This window comes from Mobula birostris, chromosome 7 (assembly GCF_030028105.1).
Source record: "Mobula birostris isolate sMobBir1 chromosome 7, sMobBir1.hap1, whole genome shotgun sequence".
NCBI lineage: Eukaryota > Metazoa > Chordata > Chondrichthyes > Myliobatiformes > Myliobatidae > Mobula > Mobula birostris.
In genome coordinates, this window is record NC_092376.1 from 2,005,571 (window position 1) to 2,028,921 (window position 23,351).

Here is a 23,351-nt window from a genome sequence, read left to right on the forward strand (position 1 = left end):
TAGGAAGAGGTACAGTTGACGTTTCAAGCCGAGACCCTTCGTCAGGACTAACTGAAGGAAGCAACTAACTCTCCTTAATTAGCCCTTGCATTGAAATATACGCAGCTCAGTACATTAGTCGCACCATGTTCAACCTTTCGATTCCTGACTTTATATGCAGGCTTAACAAAATGTTTCTCCACAACCACTTCACTATTTGTTCTGTCGCTCTGGTCCCCATCCCCCTGCAACTCGAACTTAAATCCTTCCCGTGAGGGTTTTCGCCACCCCCCCCCCCCCCCAGTTCAGGTGCAAACTGTCCCTTCTGTACAGGTCTCATCTTATCAGAAAGAGAGCCCAATAATCCAAAGGTTTGGAGCCATTCTGCCTGCACCATCTACTTAGTCACGCTTCAAGCTGTATGATTATCTCTCTTTGAAATTACCCTCGCTTATCTTAAAGGTATACTGTCTGGTTTCAGACTTTTCAATGCTGGAGGAAAAATACTGTCTGTCTACACTATCTATGCCTCTCATAGTCTTATAAACCTCTAAGAGATCTCCTCTCAGCCTCCCCAGCTCCAGAGAAAAACCCAAGTTTGTCCAACCTCTTATTATAGCACATGCCTTCTAAACCAGGCAAGAATCCTGGTAAACCTCTTCTGCACCCTTTCCAAAGCCTTCACATAATGAGGCCTTCTTATGATGGGCCAACCTTTAATATAATGACCTCTGGTGCCTTACTGACCCACCTCTAAGGTCTGGTCACATACAAGCCAAACCAAGCAAGCACAGCCAAGCATCTACAAGACCAGTAAACATAGGAACAGAATGAGGCCATTCAGCCCATTGAGTCTGCTCACCATTCCATCATGTCTGATTTATTATCCCTTTTGACCCCATTCTCCACCCTTCTCCCCATAACATTTGATGTCGACTAATCAAGAACCTATCAACCTCTGTATTTAATATATCCAATGACTTGGCAATGAATTCCACAGATTAACCACCCACTAAAGGAATTCCTCCTCAGGCCTGTTCTAAATGGACATCCATCTACACTGAGGCTGTGCTCTCTTATTCCTGGAGTAATTTTCATTAACCTCCTCCGGGCCCTCTGCAATCCCAGAGCATCCTTCGCAAGCGCGTCAGGGCCAGAAACAGTGGTCCGTACCTGCGGCTCCTCCGAGGGGGTGGTGCACTGTGACATGGCAGACGGTTTTCGGGAGCCATCTTGTTCGTCGATCAGAGCTGGTGGCTCCCACTGTGTGGTCCCTGTGGGAATGTGCCAGTAGTAGGTGCCTGACGTGTCGCGCACCCTCATCCAGCCCGCTGGCAAATCCGCATCCGTCTCGAACGAGTTCCGATTCCAAATGGGATCTGAAACACAGTGGGAATAGCCCGTCAGTGTGGCTCCCAGGAATACCGAGGAGTGGTAGTGATGGCAGGTTGGTGATCAGGGCAAGCCTGATGTTCAAAGCTGTAGGTAAAATTTATTTTTAAAATTTTATTATTTATTTAGAGGTACAGCACGGAACAGGCCCTTCAAGCTGCACCATCCAGCAACACCCCCATTTAACCCCATCCTAATCACAGGACAATTTACAACCCCCCCCATTTAACCCCAAACTAATCACAGGACAATTTACAACCCCCCCCCCCATTTAACCCCAGACTAATCACAGGACAATTTACAACAACCCCCCCATTTAACCCCAGACTAATCACAGGACAATTTACAGCAACCCCCCCATTTAACCCCAGACTAATCACAGGACAATTTACAACAACCCCCCCCCCCATTTAACCCCAGACTAATCACAGGACAATTTACAACAACCCCCCCGCCCCCATTTAGTCCCAGAGGAATCACAGGACAATTTACAACACCCCCCCATTTAACCCCAGACTAATCACAGGACAATTTACAACCCCCCCCCCCATTTAAACCCAGACTGATCACAGGACAATTTACAGCAACCCCCCCCCCCATTTAACCCCAGACTAATCACAGGACAATTTACAGCAACCCCCCCCATTTAACCCCAGACTAATCACATGACAATTTACAACCCCCCCCGCCCCATTTAACCCCAGACTAATCACAGGATAATTTACAACAACTCCCCCCCCATTTAACCTCAGACTAATCACAGGATAATTTACAACAACTCCCCCCCATTTAACCCCAGACTAATCACAGGACAATTTACAACACCCCCCCCGGCATTTAACCCCAGACTAATCACAGGACAATTTACAGCAACCCCCCCATTGAACCCCAGACTAATCACAAGGCAGTGTACAAGGACCAATTAATCTACTGACAGGCAGGTCTTTGGACTGTGGGAGGAAACTGGAGCATTTGCAGGAAACGCATGCATTTCTCAGAAAGGAACATACAAACTTGTTAAAGGAGGATATCGGAATTGAAATCTGAACTCCAATGACCTGAGCTGTACTAGTGCTACGCTACCGTGGCATCCTCGGCATGGTAGTTAAACAATTACTTTACCTATTTCATTCTGGACAACAGCCAGAAACTAGACCTATGGAGTATGTAACAAGTTCTGAGAAGGTAGTGGTAGAAAAAGATTTCTAAAGATTCATTTTACTTCTGACATGTACATCAAAACATTGAAACATACAGTGAAGCTCGCCAATGACCAACACAGTCTGAGGTTGCGCTGGGGGCAGCTCACAGGTACCGCCATGTTTCCGGTGCCAACTAATCTAACTGGTTAGTGGGTGAATTGGTCACTGTAAACTGTCCTGTGATTAAGCTAGGGTTAAACGGCTGGGACGTTGGTCAGTGTGGCTCATTGGACCAGAAGGGCCTGTTTCACATTGTATCACTAAATAAATAAATTAAAATAAAAAGAGCCTGCCCACAACTCACTAACCTTAACCTGTACATCTTTGGACTCTGGGAGGAAACAGGAGCACTCGGAAGAAACCCACAGTCATGGGGAGAATGCACAAACACCTGAGTCAGCGAGAGGGATTGAATGCAGGTCACTGGTGGTGTAAAGCCTTCTGTAAACCGCTGTGCTACTGTGCCGTCCAGCTAGATATTGGAAATGGAGAAAGTAGTGAGAAATCCCTGGGATGCAATGACCTGCGTCGCAGGCTAACGAAGCAGGAGACGCTGGTTGGTTAACAGAGAGAAAGTGGAGTGGGAGAAGGAAGTGAGTGAAGTGCCATAGGAATGGTAACCAATCCGCAACAAGTGTTACTATATCCAGGTCTGTGAGCAGACAGAACAAGTTAGCAGTGTGGACTGTGGGTGTGCAGAGGGACATCAGGACTGACAGCAGGATCAAGCACAATTGGGAGGGCAATTTCGGGCAGGTACAATTGTAGGGTACCTTGGCCATCATCGTTGGAGTTTTCGAATGCAACAGTAGACCCCCTGTAGAACCCATTACTACAGATGGCTGTGGAAGTCAAGTCATTGGGCATATTTGAAGTGGACACTGATAGGTTGTTGATTGTTGGGGCATCAAAGGTTACAGGGAGAAGGCAGGAGAAGGGGGTTGAGCGGGATAACAAATCAGCCATGATGGAATGGCAGAGCAGACTCAGTGGACTGAATGTCCTAATTCTGCTCCCATGTCTTATGGTCTGAACATGCTGGTGAATCCCCTCTCCAGTATAATCTTGTCTTTCTCGTACTGCAGTGACCAGAACTGCTGACAAGATGCGCTGGGGGTGGGGGGGGGGAGATGGCAGTGCAACGGCAGTGCGTGCAGCCACTTCGGTGATGATATCTGTTATCTGTCAAGTAGGGGACCGTGCACAATTCTGATTTGATGGAGACGGACGTGAGAGTACGGAGGAACATCTGGAAAACCTCTGAAATGCCCGCTTCGCTGCCGCTGCTACTGTGTGGTAACCGGAATCTCCAGAGCAGAAGGCCTCGAAATCCTCAGCTTTGCATGTTTCAGCGGCCGGGGAGAGGTCGAAGGCGCTCGGCAGAGGATGGCGCTCGGGAGGCTGGATCAGAGAGGCTGGTCGGAAGCTTGAAGTTTTCGGACGGATGGACTCAGGGTCGGCTGCTTCCAAGGCATCGGCAAGTTGATGGTGCCTGGAGGTTTATGGCAGGGAGTTTCTACCTTCTGCTGCCTGCTATCGGGGACTCGGGAGTCGATCGACTCAGGACTTTGAGACTTCTTTTTTTTTACTGTGCCCATGGTCTGTTCTTCATCAAATTATGGTATTCTTTTGCACTGCTGTAACTATATGTTATAATTATGTGGTTCTGTCAGTGTTAGTCTTTGGTCTGTCCTGTATTCTGTGATATCACTCCAGAGAAACACTGTATCATTTCTTAATGCATGTATGCATTTCTAAATGATAATAAAAGAGGACTGAGTGTTCTCATAATCCAATCTAATCTAATCTAAGCGTCATCTCTTTAATGATGCAGACTGAGCTCCTTGATAAACGAGACCCTGGGTCAGGACTATGCAGGGCAGATCAAAACAGTGGCTTATAACATGACATCTCAACTTCGATCAGAATTAGGTCTATTATCACTGACAGATGTTGTGAAATCTGTTGTTGAGTGGCAGCAGTACACTGCATGACATAAAAGTTATTATAACCACAATAAAAAATACATAGAAATCCATAAATTGTGAAAAGAGAGAGCAAAATTGTGAGGTAGAGTTCATGGGTTCATTGTCCATTCAGAAACATTGAGTTGTGCCTTCAAGCTCCTGTACCTGCTCCCTAACGGCAGCAAAGAAAAGCGGGCATGTCCTTCATTATGGATACTGCACACTGACCAGAGAACCCGGGACTGCCAGAAGTCCATTTCTTTCAAAAATAGTAAGATCAGGTTTATCTGTTACATGTGCATCAAAGCATAGAGTGAAATGCAGCATTTGAAATGGTCCAAGAATGCACTGGAGCAGCCTGCGAACGTCACCATGCTTCTGGTACCATCATAGCATGAACACAACTCAATAACCCGAACCTGTATGTCTGTCCAGAGGAGGTTCACGAGAATGATTCCAGGAATTAAATGGTTAATGTATGAGGAGTGTTTGATGGCTCTGGGCCTGTACCCACTGAAGTTTAGAAGAATTGGGGTGGGGGGGGATCTCACTGAAACCTATTGAATATTAAAAAGCCTAGAGTGGATGTGCAGAGGATGTTTCCTATGGGGGGGCGGGGGGAGTCTAGGATCAGAGTGCAGAAGCCTCAGAATAGAGGGACATCCATTTAGAACAGAGATGAATTTCTTTAGGCAGAGTGTGGTGAATCTGTGGAATTCATTGCCACGGTCAGCTTTCGAGGCTAAGTCATTGGATACATTTAAAGCAGAGGTTGATAGGTTCTTGATTAGTCAGGGAGTCAAAAGTTACAAGGAGAAGGCAGGATGTGGGGTTGAGAGGGTTAATAAATCAGCAGTAATGGAATGGCAAAACAGACTCGATGGGCCGATGGTTCCTGTGCCTTATGGTCTTTGGGATGTGCGAGGAATCCACTGTGGGAGTAGTACTGACGGTGGGTCGGAGGGTTGTAAATTGTATCATTATCTCCCTATACCACACCTGATCCACATCACACTGGCCTTGGGCCAACGCAAGGACTTCCTTAACCAGGGAGCTGAGCAGAAGTTTACACTGGTCAGTTCCATAGTCAGGCTACAGTTTAGGGGGAATGTTTATCTGCCCTAACATTCACAGGGCCACTGATCCCCAGATTTGCAGCATTCACATACACTATCCATCACATACTCCCAAGGCAGGAAAGGCATGCACACTGTAGCTCAAATTTGTGTTAAACCTCCATTAACTAACAATGGTCAAAGGCCAAAGGTCAATCAGAGGCTGCCTTCACTTTTGTCACCAAATCTTTGCAGCAAAGGAGGATGGGAGTGCATAAGATGATAAGAGACATAGATCGAGTGGACAGTCAGAGACTTTTTACCCAGGGTGGAAAAGGCTAAAAAGAGGGGGCATAATTTAAAGTGATTGGAGGAAAGCATAGGGGGAGATGTCAGAGGTAGGTTCTTTCCACTCTGAGTGGTGGATATATGGAACACACTGCCAGGGTGGTGGTAGAGGCAGATATATTACAGACATTTAAGAGACTCTAAGAAAAATGAGGGATTATGTAGGAAGGATGGGCTAGATTGACATTGGAGTGGGTTAAAGGGCTGGCAGAACATTGTGGGCTGAAGGGTCTGTACTGCGCTGTACTGGTTCATGTTCTATGTAACTCAATTACAGATCACCAAACCGGAAAGTCATGCAGAACAATGTTTAACTTTGAGCTTCCAGAAGTTCTGGAGGGAAGCTCCCCATATTCCTATTAAACAATTCTGGTTGTGTGGAGCAGCGTCTGAGGTGTGGACATCTCAGTGACACAGCAGGTAGTACTGATAACTTACAGCACCAGAGACTCTGGATCGATACTGATCTTGGGCACGGTCTGTGTGGAGTTTGCACATTCCCCCTGTAACCATATGGGTTTCCCCTGGGTAGTCTAGTTACTTCCCACATCTCAGAGATGGAATGAGCTTCTGTAAATTATCCTTAGTGTGGGTAAGAGGCAAAATACATCAATGGGGAGTTGATTTAAAGATTAGATTTATTTCTCACATGTACACTGAAACACAGTGAAATGCATCGTTTATGTTAACAACTAACACAGTCTGAGGATGTGCTGGGGGCAGCTCACAAATATCACCATGCCACCATGGCATGCCCAAGATTTACTAATCCTAACCCGTATGTCTTTGGACTGTGGGAGGAAACCAGAGCACCCAGAGGAAATCTACGCAGAAGGCACAAACTCTTTACAGACGACAGCGGGACTTGAACCCTGGGCACTGACTGCTGGTGCACGGAAGTATGACACTAACCACTATGTCACTGTGGTAAGGGCATGATACAGGGGTGGAGTGAAATAAGGGGAGAGGTATTCAGGCTAGTGGATTGTTCTGCTGGCCAACTGTCAGAATAATTGTCCTTAGAGGTTTATACAATCATGAGGGGCACAGATGAGGTGGATGGTCACATTTTCCCCAGGGTAGGGGAGTCCAAAACTAGAGGGCATAGGTTTAAGGTGAGAGGGGAAATGCGGGAGATCTATAAGGGAGTTGAGGGATGGGCTATCACCCATAGTGTTGGTACACGGAACAAGCTGTCAGAGGTGGATACAACACTGGTGCTGGACACCACATTACCGGTGTTGTGCACTACATGCATTTTGAATGATAATTTTACTAACTTATCTGTGGTAATATCTTGTTTTATGAGCTGTGTGTGATACATGTTTTGTTGGTGCACCCCGGTCTGGAGGAATGTTGTTTCATTTGGTTGCTTGGACAGGTATATTAATAGGAAGGGCTTCCCAACCTGGGGTCCTGGAACCCCTCAATCAATGGTAGGGGTCTATAGCATTAAAAAAAGTTGGGAACTCCTGTTTTCAAGGGAAATAGGCCAAACACAGGCAAATGAGACTGGCTCAGGAAGGCAAGAGTCTGCATGGAGCAGAGGGGCCAGTTTTAGTGGTGTGTAGTCTTGAGCACACCTCTTGTATGAGATGATCTTGACTTCACAATCTAGCTCGTAATGATCTTGCACCTTATTGTTTACTGCAGGGATCCCCAACCTTTTCTGCACTGCGGACCAGTTTAATATTGACAATATTCTTGCGGACCGGCTGGTCGTTAGCGCGGCGGGGGGGTGGTGTTCAAGTAGGGTTAAACTCATCTCAACATGCCCTTTACAGTTAGGGTTGCCAACTTTCTCACTGCCAAATAAGGGACAAAAGTAGCAGTCAAATCCCGGAAACAAGAGGAATTCTGCAGATGCTGGAATTTCAAGCAACACACATCAATGTTGCTGGTGAACGCAGCAGGCCAGGCAGCATCGCTAGGAAGAGGTACAGTCAATGTTTCAGGCCGAGACCCTTTGTCAGGACGAAGGGTCTTGGCCTGAAACGTCGACTGTACCTCTTCTTAGAGATGCTGCCTGGCCTGCTGCGTTCACCAGCAACTTTGAGGTAGTCAAATCCCGGGACACTTTACCCAGGAAAGGCTACCATGGCCATGAGCCTTGCGCGGGCACCTATGTGCGCATGCGTGACGTGCACGTACGTGCCGATTTTTTCCCCACAAATCGGTTTGGCCTTCACCTTCTCGACTATACTGTACATACATTATTTCTACTTCATACAGGCTGTGTACTTATCATATCATTCCTGCTTTTACTATATGTTAGTACTACTTATTTTCAGTTTTATGTGTTATTTGGTACGACTTGTTAGGTTATTCTTGGGTCTTGGAACGCTCAAAAATTTTTCCCATATACATTAACGGTAATTGCTTCTTCGCTTTACGCCATTTTGGCTTACGAACGGTTTCATAGGAACGCTCTACTTTAGCAGGGGAAATACGGGACAAGGCCCATCCCGTATGGGACAAACCAATTTAGCCCAATATACGGGATGTCCCGGCAAATACGGGACATTTGGTAACTCTATGTTCAAGTTCAACAGTGCATGACAGGGAATGAGGAAAGCTGCAGCTGACTCATATCGTCTCCTCGCGGCCCAGTAGCACATGCTTTGCGGCCCGGTGGTTGGGGACCGCTGGTTTACTGCACTGCACTTTCTCTGAGCTGTTACACCCTATTCCGCATCCTGATATTTATTTATTTATTTAGAAATTCAGCGCAGAACAGGACTTTCAAGTCTAATCAGTAGGTACAGAGGAGATGTCAAGGGTAAGTTTTTTACGCAGTGAGTGGTGAGCGTGTGGAAAGGGCTGCCGGCAACGGTGGTGGAAGCGGATACAATAGGGTCTTTTAAGAGACTCCTGGACAGGTACATGGAGCTTAGAAAAATAGAGGGCTATGGGTAAGCCTAGTAATTTCTAATGTAGGGACATGTTCGGCACAACTTTGTGGCTATGTTTCTACGAGCCACATCACCCAGCAACCCCCTGCTTTAACCCTAGTCTAATTTCAAGAAATTTACAAATATCAATTAATCTACCAACTGCTATGTCTTTGGACTATGATAGGAAACTGGAGCACCTAGAAAAAACCCATAAGCTCGCGGGAAGAACATATAAACTTCTTACAGATGGCGCCGGAATTGAACTCTGAAATCCGACAGCCAAGGTGAAATAGCATTGTACTAACTGCTACCAGGATATCCATAGAACATAAGATATAGGAACAGAAGTAGGCCATTCAGCCCATCAAGTCTGCTCTGCCATTCAATCACGCTGATCCAATTCTTCCAGTCATCCCCACTCTCCTGCCTTCAGCCCATAACCCTCTGATGCCCTGGCTAATCAAGAACCTATCTACCTCTGCCTTAAGTATCCCTAACATGCTCTCCTCAGTGAACTGTGTAATGATTTGATCTGTATGAACAGTAGGCACAATAAGTTTTTCACTTACAATAATAAACCAATGCCACATACAACATAATGAAAATCCCTGGGTAAAAACCAGTGATCCAGGACATTTTTTAAAAAAATGAAACTGAAGGGTATCAGAGACCTCCAGTTTCAATAAACAATTCCAGGGTCACTGGTGTTTACCCGGAACACAATGACAGAGCAGAGAATGGGATGTCTCACTACACTGTGATGAGAAAGCGCATTATCAGCCGGGAACGGAACAGCACCCCACACGGTGACGGTGAAGGATGTGGTTCGATCAACCGGGAACGGGGTGTCTCCCCACACAGTGATGATATAAGACATTGTTAGATCGACAGGGAATGGGGTGTCTCCCCACACAGTGATGATACAGGAGATCGTTAGATCGACAGGGAATGGGGTGTTCGCTCACAGTGATGGTGAAGGACGCTGTTAAATCAACAGGCTGTGGCATGGTTACAGATATAGCCTATAAGATATTAAGACATAGGGGTAGAATTTGGCATTTTGCCCATCAAGTCTGCTCCACCATTCCATCATGGCTGATTTATTATCCCTCTCAACCCCATTCTTCTGCCTTCTCTTATAACAGTTGATACCCTTACTAAGAACCTATCAATCTCTGCTTTAAATATACACAATGACTTGGCCTCCACAGCCAACTGTAGCAATGAATTCCACAGATTCACCACCCTCTAGTTGAAGAAATTCTTCCTCATCTCTGTTCGAAACAGACATCTCTCTATTCTGAGTCTGTACCCTCTGGTCCTAGACCCTCCCACTATTGGAAACATCCTTTCCATGTTCACTCTGTCTAGAACTTTCGGTTTAAATGAGATACTCCTTTATTTTTCTAAACCCCAGCGAGTAAATCGAGATCCATCAGATGTTCATCATACATTAACCTTTTCATTCTAGAAATCATTCTCATGGACCTCCTTTCAACTCTCTCACTTCCCTATACAGAGTATGTGGAAATGGACAGGCAAGAAGATAGGTTTGTTTGCAAGGGGCTGTAGCAAGCTGTTGGGCTTCCCAGTCAGTCCTGTCCCAGGTGCAGGTGGGTGCCGGGAGGGGTGCAGGGTAACAGAACCACAAATTGAGGGATTAGATGAGGATTAAATGCAATCAAGCATAGTAGCATGACACTTTACAGTGGCAACTGTAAGACTGGGGTTCAATTCCCACTGCTGTCTGTAAGCAGTTTGTACATTCCCACATTCCGAAGTCGTACGGGGAAGGTTAGTAAGTTGTGGGCACGCTATGATGGTGCTGAAAGCACGGTGACACCTGTGGGCTGCCCCCAGCACTGTGTCGCAAACGACACATTTTACTGTATGTCTGACGTACATGTGCCAATTAAAGCTAATATTTAAACAAAATTTCCATTGAGATTGGGTGAGACCAAAACTAGAGGTCATAGGTAAGGGTGAAAGGTGTAAATGTTTAAGGGGAGAGTGTGTTTAATGTTTAAGGGTAGTTCACTCAGAGGGTGGTGAGAACGTAGAACAAGCTACCAGTGTAAGTGGTGGATGCAGGCTCGATTTCAATATCTAAGAGGAATTTGGATAAGTAATTTGGAGAAATTTGGATGGGAGGAGTATGAAGACTTATGGTCCAGGTGTGGGTCAATGGGACTAGGCAGAATAACAGTCTGGCATGGGCGAGATGGTTCGAGTCCATTATTAGCTGGTTGTAGCTTCCGCAACCATTGCAGTTACCACGGCCACAACCTCCCTGGTTACTGTGCCCAGTACTGCCCCGAGCTGTTCCTTACCAATGTCGTCGGGTGAACTCCAGGACACACTGCCCTGGGACAGGCTGGTCCAGCTGGAGTCTTCGTCGCTAGCGGCGGTATTCCTCATCCCGAAGAAGAGGCAGGATCCCTTCCTGTCGTCGGAGGGGCCCTCCAGGGGAAGGTCCAACCTACTGTGGCCGGCATCTGCTGCTGTTTGCTCCCCATTCGCAGTGAGCTGTGCTCTCGCCTGCACCGGGCAGCTCTCAGCATCCCCTCGATGCAGGTAGAGGTGTGAGGATTGCTGAGTGTCCAGGTTCTGGGATGTGCCCTCCAGGGACAACTCTAGCCCCATGTAGTAACTGAGGAAACCGTTACTCCTGCTGGGGACAGGCTCAGCAACCTTGGCCGGAGATGGTGCCTGGTCCTTGCTCACCGCGTCCCCCTCTTCTCCTCCCTTGCTGGTGATGTTGCGGTTCTGGTCCTGTCTCTCGTGCTCTGCCGCCTTGCGCATCTGGTTCCGCCCGTCCTTCACCCACTTGGAGTTGGCGTCCGCAGCCAGCCCCATGGCGGCCTGCAGGTCCGTTGATGCGTAGACCTTGCGGCCCTTGGGTTGGCCGCAGCGTCTCAGGTCCGCATTGAGCAGCTCATTGTGGGAGGACCGCAAGTCAAGGGTCAGCGAAGGAGCCATGCAGCCATTCACGTTGACCACGTCGGTCTGGTTTGCCATGGCGGCTGACGAGGTCCCTGGATCACTCTGCGGAACAGAGCAGAACGTTAGGACGGTGTTGCAGAAGGCCGCTCACCCCGCTGATAACACGGCCTGCGATTTCCCAAAACCGAAGAGTATGGTATAGGAACAAGCCCCTAAACCCTCGTGTCTGTACTGAGCATGACGGCAATTGTAGCTACACATCTCCCTGTACGATCCCCATCCCTCGCAGGAAACTGCAGAGAGATGGAGACACAGCTCAGCGCGTCACAGGAACCAGCCTCCCCTCCACAGACTCTGTCTACACTCCTCACTGCCTCAGTAAAGCAGCCAACATAATCAAAACCCCCAGCCACCCCGGACTTCCTCTCTTCTCCCTTCTCCCGCTGGGCAGCTGATATAAAACCTTAAAGCACATACCACCAGGCACAAAGGTCGCTTCTATCACACTGTTATAAAACTACTTTAGTCCCCTGATACAATAAATTGGACTCTAACCTCACAATCTACCTTGTTTTGACCTTGTATCGTATTGTCTGCCTGCACCGCACTTCCTCTGTAACACTTTATTCTGCAGTATGCTATTGCTTTACCTTATTCTACCTCAATACACTGTGTAGTAATTTGATCTGTATGAACAGTATGTACGACAACCTCTTCACTGTAAACGTGACTATAATAAACCGATTTCAGATTCCATTGCCTGCCTGTTGACGTGTCTGTCTAACAGCGTTGTAAACACCAGGGGTCCCCAACCTTTTTCGCACCGCGGACTGGTTTAGTATTGACAATATTCTTGAGGACCTGCCGATGGGGTGGGGGGGTGTTCAAGTAGGGTTAAGCTCACCTCAATGTGTCTTTTACAGTTAAGGCTGATTTATACTTCTGTGTCAACTCGACGCCGCAACCTACGCAAGTGACCTACGCGCGTTGTGAGCATTTATACTTGTGCGTTGGTGTGTCTGCGTCGCTCTGCAATTCAGGCACGTCGCGCGTGCACACACACCTGCCTGTGCAAGGCTTCATGGTCATGGTAGTCTTTCTCCAGGTAAACAAGCGAGCGTCTTTCTTCGTGAAAGCGAAATGTGTCTTCCATAATTTCGGAGGTATGGAAAGCATTGCAGCCAGAGTTCCTCCCCCGCCCTTCAGTCGCCCAATGGGAAGCTACTGCAGCGTAGGAGGAAAAGCGATGCTACCAAGCAGACCAATCACAGTTGTTGCAGTCTGCATTGCCGCAACACGTAGTTACATTTTGGGAGAGGTGTGTGTCAGGCTGCGGCGTAGGGATCCGTGTAGGCACTGCGTAGGGTTCGCGGCTACCCTACGGTGTCGAGTTGATGCAGAAGTATAAATCAGCCTTTAGGATTGCCAACTTTCTCACTCCCAAATAAGGGGCAAAAGTAGCAGTCAAATCCCGGGACACTTTACCCCAGGAAAGACTACCATGACCATGAAGCCTCGTGTGGGCACCTGTGTGTGCATACGTGCCTACATGTCGATTTTTCCCCCCACAAATTGGTTTTGCCTTCATCTTCCCGACTACACTGTACATACATTATTTCTACTTTATACAGGCTGTGTATTTATCCTGTCATTCCTGCTTTTACTGTATGTTAGTGTTATTTTGGGTTTTATGTGTTATTTGGTATGATTTGGTAGGTTATTTTTTGGGTCTGGGAATGCTCAAAAATTTTTTCCATATAAATTAATGGTAATTGCTTCTTCGCTTCACGCCATTTCAGCACGAAAGGTTTCATAAGAACGCTCTACCTTAGCAGGGAAATACGGGTCAAGGGCGGTCCCATATGGGACAAACCAATTTAGCTCAATATTCAGGATGTCCCAGCAAATACGGGACAGTTGGCAACCCTTTGTTCAAGTTCAACAGTGCGTGACAAGGAATGAGGAAAGGTGCAACTGACTCACACAGTTTCCTCGCGGCCTGGTACCGGTCCGTGGCCCGGTGGTTGGTGACCACTGGTAAACACCACCATCACATCTCCTTCCACTACCTCCCTGAAGGCACATTCCACACACCCACTACTCTCTGTGCAGTAAAAACTTTTGCCTGATAAAATTCCCCCCTCTTCCCTTAAAACTATACCCTGTGGTAGAACACAAGAGCAAACAGCACAGGAACACTATGCAGGCCCCAGCAGCCCACAGCTGAACACAATGACTATCAACAGCGTTCACTGGTCGGAAAACGGCCAGGAAATCAAGGGGAACACTGGCGGCCGCCATGGCCTTTGTACACAGCAAGATTTTAATACCCTGGCTTTAACTATTCTCAGCTTCAACCTCTGCCTCTACCATGGGATAAAGTTTCTACAGGAAGTGGGATTAAGTAAGGATTAACACGAGCGGGTGTCTGATGGCAGGGCGGACTGCGGTGTACACAAGACTCTCTGCCATCATTCTCAGCACCACAGCCTCGACAGTGGCAACGCCCTCTGTCAGTGTGAGCACCAATACACTATCTCATCAGCTTGGTAAGGGAACTGACCATAAGACACGGGAGCAGAACGAGGCCATTTGGCCCATCAAGTCCGTTGCGTCATTCCTTTATGGCTGATTTATTATCCCTCTCAACCCCATTCTCTTGCCTTCTTCCCATAACTTTTGATGCCCTGATTAATCCAGAACTATCAACCTCCGCTTTAAATGTACATAATGACTTGACCTCTATAGCCGTCTGTGGCAATGAATTCCACAGATTCACTACCCTCTGGTTAAAAAAATTCCTCCTCACCTTGGTTCTAAGTGAACGTCCCTGCTATTCTGAGTCAGTGGTCTCTGGTCCCAGACTGCTCCACTCGGGAAACATCCTCTCCACATCCACTCTACCTGGACCTTTCTGTGTTTGATAGGTTTCAATGAGATCTCTCCTCATTCTTCTAAATTCCAGCGTGCACAAGCCCTGAGGCAAACACTCCCCATATTAACTCTTTCATGCCCAGGGTCATTCCTGCAAGCTTCCTTTGGACCCGCGGGGGGGGGGGTGCGGGTCGCTTCTGATCATTTCTGATGGAGAAAACCTGGAATGATTGGGATACCTGGAAAACTGACAGCTGATCTGATAGTGTAGAGGGAGATGTGCTCTCTAACTAACCCATACTGCCCCATCTTGGAGGGAGGACTGAGTTGTCCAGCTTGAAACGGACAGATGCTCTCTGACCTGCTGACTGTTCACAGCAGGTTTGATTTTTAATTCAAATTTCCAGATCACAAGTGTTTGAATCCTCATTCCCTGCACGTGGATCAGCATTCTGTGTCTGACCTGTGCACTCCCTGTGCTGGGATTCTGTGACAGGAGAGATGAGGGGAAGTGTTACAATGCTTAACCCATTCTGTCCCTGTGCTGGGATTGTGTGACAAGCAAGTTTAGGGGAAGTGTTACAATGCTTAACCCATTCTGTCCCTGTGCTGGAAGTGACAGGAGAGTTTAGGGAAGTGTTACAATGCTTAACCCATTCTGTCCCTGTGCTGGGATTGTGTGACAAGCAAGTTTAGGGGAAGTGTTACAATGCTTAACCTATTCTGTCCCTGTGCTGGGATTGTGTGACAAGCAAGTTTAGGGGAAGTGTTACAATGCTTAACCCATTCTGTCCCTGTGCTGGAAGTGACAGGAGAGTTTAGGGGAAGTGTTACAATGCTTAACCCATTCTGTCCCTGTGCTGGGATTGTGTGACAGGAGAGTTTAGGGAAGTGTTACAATGCTTAACCCATTCTGTCCCTGTGCTGGGAGTGACAGGAGAGTTTAGGGGAAGTGTTACAATGCTTAACCCATTCTGTCCCAGTGACAGGAGAGTGTAGGGGAAACTTTATTCTCTCTAAAATAAAGCACCAAAAATGAGATTGGAAACTGCCTCGTTTACTCCAACTGATCACCCAGTCTGTGTGAAACATTAAAGGAGGAGCCATCTTCTCTCTCTATCTCGGCCGAAGCGATTCAACCCCACAAACACTTTCTCAAAGCGTTACAGAACATTAAAATCAGTGACTGGGGCAGTTATTTACCCCCCACATCCCCAGTTGGCTTTAATCTTGGCAGATGCTTGATTTGTTAAAATGGCTGCCCCAAAGTTCAAGAGCCACGGTTTGAAAATCATTTTTGAAGAAGGTAGGCGCATTATTGTAAACGTGCTGCTGCTCGACAGATACACAGTTTGTTCCTACACAAGTGCCGCCTGTCAGAATGTGACAATTAGACTTTAGTCAGACACTGAATTTGGCAACACAGGCGCGACACCATCCTCTCCCCACCAGCTGCCACCCTCCGCATCACATCAGTAGCAAACAGACCTGCTCCTCAGCCCTCTGGCTCCAGGGACGACTCTCCGCTCCATCTCTCCCTCTCCGACCCCTCGCTTCAGCCCGGACCCCCGCTCCGGGTAGGAAGCTCCAGTTGCTCACACACAAACACGTTCGCAGACACCCCATCCCTTCAAATCAGAGGCGTGAGCTGCCTGCACCTGCTCACTGCTCGCGTTCGCGCGGACTGAGGGCTGCGATGCTGCTCACGGGATCTCACTCCTCCTCATTCGCTCCGGACTGGAGCAATAGGAAAATCCAAGCCCACCCCTCCCTGTGTTGCAGCTAACTCCTTCCCCTCCAAATCGATCAACACCTAACAGCTCAGAACTCGTTCAGGTGAGGTTTGGGGGACAGAGATGTGTGGGAGCTGGGGCAGGCTGGGGGAGCGGTAGGCGCCAGGGGTCCCAGCGAGGGGAGTGGGTTGGACTGAGGGTTACAGGTAGTGCTGGGTTGAGAATGGGGAATGAGGGGGAGGAAGATGGGGAAGGTTGTGTGGGGTCAGAATGGACAGTGGGCTGGGGCTGGGGATTTAGAGGGTAGGGGAATGAGATGAGGCTGGAGGCTGGGTCCTGAGTGAGAGAGGAGTGGGGGAAGGTTCTGCAGTGGGAGGATGGGGAAATTGGACAGGGGTTTGAGGATGGGGTGAGGGCAGAGGTGAGGGGGGTTGACGGCCTGAGGGTGGGGATGGAGAGAGGGGTGATGGCCTGAGGGGGGGGTGGAGAGAGGGGTCAGAGGTGAGAGGGGTGATAGCATGAAGAGAGGGGGTACAATGAGGGAAGTGGAGGGGGGGAAAACTACAAGAAGGGAGAGGGTGGGGTATGAGGGGTTGAAAGGTGGGGGGTTATGGTGGATAGGAGGGGAAGGGGGAGGATAACACAGAGTGGGTGAGGGGAAACAGGAGGGGAAGGAGGATGGGACAGGAAGGGAGGTGGTGAGAGGAGAGACAGGAGGGTAATGACAAAAGGACGGGCTGAAGGGAGACAGGGTGAGGGGGTGAAAGGATGGGAGGGAGGGATGAGAAGAGAAGGAGAGGGAAAGGAATAAGGGAGGAAATACGGGGGAGAGTGATGGGAGGAGTGAGAGCAGGAGGAGTAAGAGAAGGGAAGATGAGGGGAGGGTAAGTAGATGGGGAGGGGAAGTAGATGAGGGGGGAAGTAAACGAGGGGAGGGGAAGTAAATGAGGGGAAGGGGAAGTAGATGAGGGGTATGAGAGAAGACGGTATGAGAGGAGGGGAAGTAGATGAGGGGAAGGGGAAGTAGATGGGGAGGGGAAGTAGATGGGGAGGGGGAAGTAGATGGGGAGGGGGAAGTAGATGAGGGGAAGTGGGTGAGGGGAGGGGGAAGTAGGTGAGGGGAGGGGGAAGTGGAAGTAGGTGAGGGGAGGGGGAAGTGGAAGTAGATGAGGGGAGGGGGAAGTAGGTGAGGGGAGGGGGAAGTAGATGAGGGGTATGAGAGGAGGGTGTCGGAGCGATGAAGCTAAGGGGTTAGGGAGTCTGGGGGTGGGGAATGAGATGATGGGTTGGGGTCTGTGGAGGGGGGAGGCGACTCTCCCTGCCAGCCGCCTCCTCCTCCTCCTCCCCCCCATACCTTTTCCCTCCCCCTCCCCCTTTACCTCTCCCTCCGCCTCTCTTCCTCTGTGTTTATCTTCGGTCCATCTCCGGACGGACTCGCCTGACGTCAGAGCGTTTCCGGGGTACAGGAAGAGTGTTTCCGTTTTTCGGGAACTCGGGAATATCAGGACACCATGTTGGTGAGGGCGCGCCTGCGCAGTGAGAGTGAGGGAAGCGGGAGAGGGGGAGAAGTGGAATTGCGGGGGGTGGGGATGGAGGGAAGAAGTTCAAGTTCATTTTCATTCAGACATGTATACCACCAAATGAAACAACATTCCTCCGGAGCTGTCTTCTTGTCCTCCCACAGTTCAAGGACGCACTAAATGGCCATTGTAAATGGTCGGGTGATTAGGCTGGGGTTAGTAGGTAGGTTGGCGGGCGGCGCGTCTCGGTGGGCCGGTGCAGCCTGTGCCGCGTTGTGTCTCACTCACTCAATAACACGATGCATATAACTCACACACGACACGTAATGTAACATTACCGCAAACGGCATATCCCAGAAGGTTGACGTTTAGTATGAGGTGCATTTGCGGTGCAAGTTACAAAGTAAACAGTATAGTACTGCTGGCAGTTCGTACGTGATGAGACCTGGGTGGTGGCAGGGAGTTCAGCAGTCTTATGGCCTGGGGGAAGAAGCTGTTTCCCATCCTACAGTTCTTGTCCTGATACTGTGGTACCTCCTGCCTGATGGTGAAGAGCGGTCAAAGAGATTGTTGGGCGAATGAGAGAGATCATTGATGATGTTAAGGGCAGCGCTCTTGATAAATATCTCTCGTGGGTGGAAGAGACCCCGATCAATCCTGTCAGCAGGGTTTCCCGGTAAGATACCTTGCCATTCCCGTAATTGACAATGAGTGTCTAGTCAGGACACTCAATGGTGCTCCTGTAAAACATGGTTAGAATGGGGTGGGGGGGAGGAGCCTCGCTCACCTCAATCTCCTCAGGAAGTGGCGACACTGCTGTGGAGAGATGGTGTTGTGGTATTAGCTGAGATTTTCCGTTATGAGCCCTCCCAGAAACTCGGTGCTCCTACCCCTCCACGGAGGAGCTGCTTATGTGCTCCTCCATGGAGATAGGGAAGGGGAGGATGCAGAGAAAGTGGGTGAGTGAGGGAGGTAATGAGAGGGAGAGACGAAGACGCAGATTTTAGAGGATAAATCAGATGTGGGAAGGGAGGGATGGGGTAAGGAGAGGTGCACTGAGGAATGGCAGCGAGTTAAATTGAGGGTAGACAGCAAAGGAAGAACCTGGTGCTATATGGCAATCAGTGCTTCAAACGCAGACAGTTGTGAAGTGCAAAATAAAATCAGAATTGGGTGGCTGGATTTAATTCCATCAGGCTAACCAGAATGGTAGGTGAGAAGATAGGGGAGGAAAGGCGCTTGTTTTATCATTGTTTAAGGGACTGTGTATGAGTATAGGCCGGAGATGGGACGGGGGACTGGAGGGAGGAAAGGCGCTTGTTTTATCATTGTTTAAGGGACTGTGTGTGTGTGTACAGGCTGGAGATGGGACGGGGGACTGGAGGGAGGAAAGGCACTTGTTTTATCATTGTTTAAGGGACTGTGTGTGTGTATAGGCAGGAGATGGGACGGGGGACTGGAGGGAGGAAAGGGGCTTGCTTTACTGCTGCTTGTAGAATACTGCACTGGCGGTTCACTGGTCCATTGGTGAGACTTGGCGGAGGAGCGGCATCTGCTTGGTGGTTGCGTGGTCCAGGCCCTCGTGCCGCCAGGTCGCCTGATGCAGCCACCCAGGAGAGGAGACGCTGACGTGGTGTGGAAAAGAGCAGAGGCACAGCAGGCGTGCTGGAGTCCGTGCTCAGTTGGGTCCTGCCCTTCAGTGTTCCCTCGTTGGAAGACAAGCTGGATGAGGGCCTCCCATACACCATCAATCACCAGGGAATGGGCCATGTTATCTTTTGTGCTTTGTTTTTCTGCTGTCGTAACTATATGTTATTCGTACTATGCTTTGCACCTTGACCCTGGAGGAACCATGTATCTCAAAGGGAATAGAATATAAAAGCAAGGAGATAATGCTGAGCCTTTATCAAACACTAGTCAGGCTGCACTTGGAACATTGTCAACTGTTTTGGGCCCCATATCTCAGAAAGCACGTGTTGTCATTGGAAAGAGTCCAGAGGAGGTTCATGAGGATGATTCCAGGAATAAAGGGGTTAACATATGAGGAACGTTTGTCAGCTTTGGGCCTGTACTCGCTGGAAATTAGAAGAATGCGTGGGGATCTCATTGAAACCTACTAACTGTTGAAAGGACTAGATCGGGTGGAGAGGATGTCTCCTGTGGTGGTGGTATCCAGAACTAGAGGGCACAGCCTCAAATTTGAGAGGCAACCTTTGAGAACAGAGGTAAGCAGGAATTTTTTTTAGCCAGAGTGTAGTGGATCTGTGGAATGCTGTGGACTGCAGTGGAGGCCAAGTCCGTGGGTATATTTAAGGTGGAAGCTGACCATTTCCTGTTTGGTCAGGTGTCCAAGGATTTGGCGAGAAGGCAGGTGTGTGGAGTTGAGTGGGATCCAGGATCAGCCATGATGGAATGACAGAGCAGACTCGATGGGCTGAATGGCCTAATTCTGCTCCTATGTCTTTTGGAACACTATTTTGTTTGGCTGTATTCGTGGATGTAGTTGAATAACAATTAAAGGAGGGGAGGAGAAGATGGCGGTGTGACACGGCGCAGCGGCCGTTCTGAATTGATATCGTATTTGTGAAGTAGGGGGCCGTGCACAATCTGCATTTGATGGAGACAGCCGTGAGGAGCACAGAGGAACATCTGCAGAAACTTCTGAAATGCCCGCTTCACTGCCGCTGCTACTGTGTGATCGAGAATCTCCAGAGGAGAAGGCCCCAAATCCTTGACTTTGCCTATTGCCTGTTGCCAGGGCCAGAGTGGAAGCGCTCAGCAGAGATGGTGCTCAGTGCCAGAGAACTGGTCGGAGGCTGGAAGTTTTCGGAGTCGGACTGTGGTCGGGTGCTTCCAGGGTGCTGCATCGGCAAGTTTGCGGCGCTGGAAGCTCATGGCAGGGAGAGTTTTCTTCCTTCTACCGTCTGAGTGAGATGTTGGGCCTTTCGAGAGACTTTGAGACTTTTTTTTACCGTGCCCATGGTCTGTTCTTCTATCAAATTACGGTATTGCTTTGCGCTGTTGTAACTATATGTTATAATTATGTGGTTTTTGTCAGTTTTTTTTTTAGTCTTGGTTTGTCTTGTGTTTCTGTGATATCATTCTAGAGGAACGAGTTGTATCATTTCTTAATGTATGCATTACTAAATGATAATAAAAGAGGACTGCGTGTCCTCATAATCTAAAAAAAAATTTGAATTTGAACCCTATTGTTGAGATGTGAAATATTTTAGAGAGGTGTCTCCATTAAGAAATAATTGGGATTGGACAAAAGGGCTTTCAAAGGGTGACTACAGCTAAATACTCATTTCACAGACACAGGAAGATGACATTTCTCACAGTCAGGCTCACTTCCACTTCACCATCTTCTCCCATCTCCCTTAATCCCCTTGACAACATAATTGACTTCTTCCTCAACATTCAGAGTGGCCTCCTCCACCTTGTGTGGGGAGAATTCCACAGGTTCTCTCCCCCCCCCGGGGGTGAAGTACTTTCTCCTGTTCCTGGCTCTAAACAGCATTCTCGATATCCTGAGGGAGTGATTCCCAGTTCTGTTGTCAGGAACATCCTCCCTGTGTCTCGTTCACTCAGTCCCCAGAGCCCCTCTCTCATTCTCCTCATTTGGAGGGTGCAGAAGAGGTTCACCGGGATCCTGCTTAGATTAGAGGGCATGTCAGGTTGGACAAACCTGGGTTGTTTTCTCTGGAGCAGCGGAGGCTGAAGGGAGATGTGACGGAGGTTTATATGATTATGGGAGACATAGATAGAGTAGACAGACAGTATCTTATTCCCAGGGTTGAAATGTCTAATACCAGAGGCCATGCATTTAAGGTGAGAGGGGTAAGATTTTTACTCAGAGTGGTGGGTGCCTGGAATGTGCTGCCTGGGGTGGGGGTAGAGACAGATACATTAGAGACTTTTAAGAAACAATCAGGCAGATGAATGTGAGGAAAATTGAAGGATATGGACATCGTATGGACAGAAGAGATTAATTTAGTTGTCCATTTGATTACTAATGTAATTGGTTTAGCACAACACTGTGGGCTGAATGGCCTGTTCCTGTGCTGTACTGCTCCATGTTCTATGTCCTGTCACATCCTGTTTCCCTCCCTTTCTGCATTTCTCCTGCATTAGCTCACACTTCCACGCATTAAATTCCATTTCCCTCTTTTCATTTCCTTTAGGCATTTGAAAACTCTGTCATGGATGGTCCCAAGCCCGGCTGTGGAAGGAGGAGGGTTGTAAATGAGGCTAGCAGCCCCATCCCATAAAAACCCAGAGCAACAGAAATGCCATCCAAAGCTCCAAAGACCCCATCCCTGGCAGCGACAATTTGAAAGACTGGCCCTGGACTGAGGACTCTGGGGTGATGGGCTTAAGTAAGTAAGTAGGAATTTGGAGAGGCATAGCATTCAAAGCAAATTTATGTCATCACGCCCAACCTGAGGTTCATTTTCTTGCAAGCGTGCTCAATAAATGACCATAACCGGATCAATGAAAGGCTGTCCAACTAGGGGGATGAACCAGAGTGCAGAAGACAACAAACTGTGCAAATACAAAAAGAAGAAATGATAATAATAAATACATTTTTTAAATAGATCAAAAAGATGAGGTGAAGAGTGGTTGTAAGTGAGTCAATAGGTTGTGGGAACAGTTCAGTGATGGGCCGAGTGAAGTTATTTCCTTTGGTTTAAGGGCCTGATGGTTGAGGCTTCAAACCTGGAGGTGAGTGTCCTGAGGCTCCTGTAGCTCCCCCCACCCCCTGATGGCAGCAGTGAGAAGAGAGCATGTTCTGGGTGATGGGATCCTTGATGATGGATGATCTTTTCCTGCAACATCATTTCACGTGGATGTGCTCAATGGTTGGGAGGGTTTTGGGCTGAATCCTCTACTTTTTGTCGGCTTTTCCATTCAAGGGCGTAGGCGTTTCCGTAGCAGACCGTGATGTAAGCTGTCCACCACTCTCATCTATAGAAGTCTGTCAAAGTTTTAGATGTCGTGACGAATCTCCACAAACTCTTAAGGAAATAGAGAAGTTGCTGTGCTTTCTTTGTAATCACACTTACATGCTGGGCCCAGGACAGATTCTCTGAAATGATAACACCGAGGAATTTAAAGTCGCTGACCCTCTCCACCTCTGATCCTCTGATGAGGATTGGCTCATGGGACTTTGGTTCCCTCCTCCTGAAGTCAATAATCAGGTCTTTGGACTTGCTGATGTTGAGTAAGAGGTTGTTTTTATGACACCATTCAGCCAGGCCTCCCATATGCTGACTCATCATCACTTTTGATTCGGCCTACGTCAGTGCTGTCATCAGCTAACTTGAAATTGGCTCAGAGCTATGCTTAGCCTCACAGTCATAAGTGAGCAAATCAGGGGGCTAAGCACGCAGCCTTGTGGTGTGCCTGTGCTGATGGGGATTGTGGAGGAGATATTGATGCTG

At 48.4% G+C, this 23,351-nt stretch overlaps 1 protein-coding gene across 3 annotated transcripts in view; it reads right to left on the minus strand.

Moving 5' to 3' along the window:
* apbb1 (amyloid beta (A4) precursor protein-binding, family B, member 1 (Fe65)) overlaps positions 1 to 17,841 on the minus strand; it is a 95,883-nt gene extending 78,042 nt beyond the window's left edge. Inside the window, exons 1-3 of one of the 3 annotated variants that reach the window (XM_072262431.1) lie at positions 17,767 to 17,841; positions 11,168 to 11,882; positions 1,153 to 1,358 (exon numbers count right to left, since the gene is read on the minus strand). In XM_072262431.1, coding sequence (XP_072118532.1) covers positions 1,153 to 1,358; positions 11,168 to 11,855 — 894 coding nt within the window. In that variant the 5' untranslated portion in view covers positions 11,856 to 11,882; positions 17,767 to 17,841. Of the gene's footprint in view, positions 1 to 1,152; positions 1,359 to 11,167; positions 11,883 to 16,142; positions 17,328 to 17,766 lie in introns of those variants that run through there. The other 2 variants (XM_072262429.1, XM_072262430.1) reach the window with 2 other exon arrangements.
* Positions 17,842 to 23,351: the final 5,510 nt, after the last annotated feature.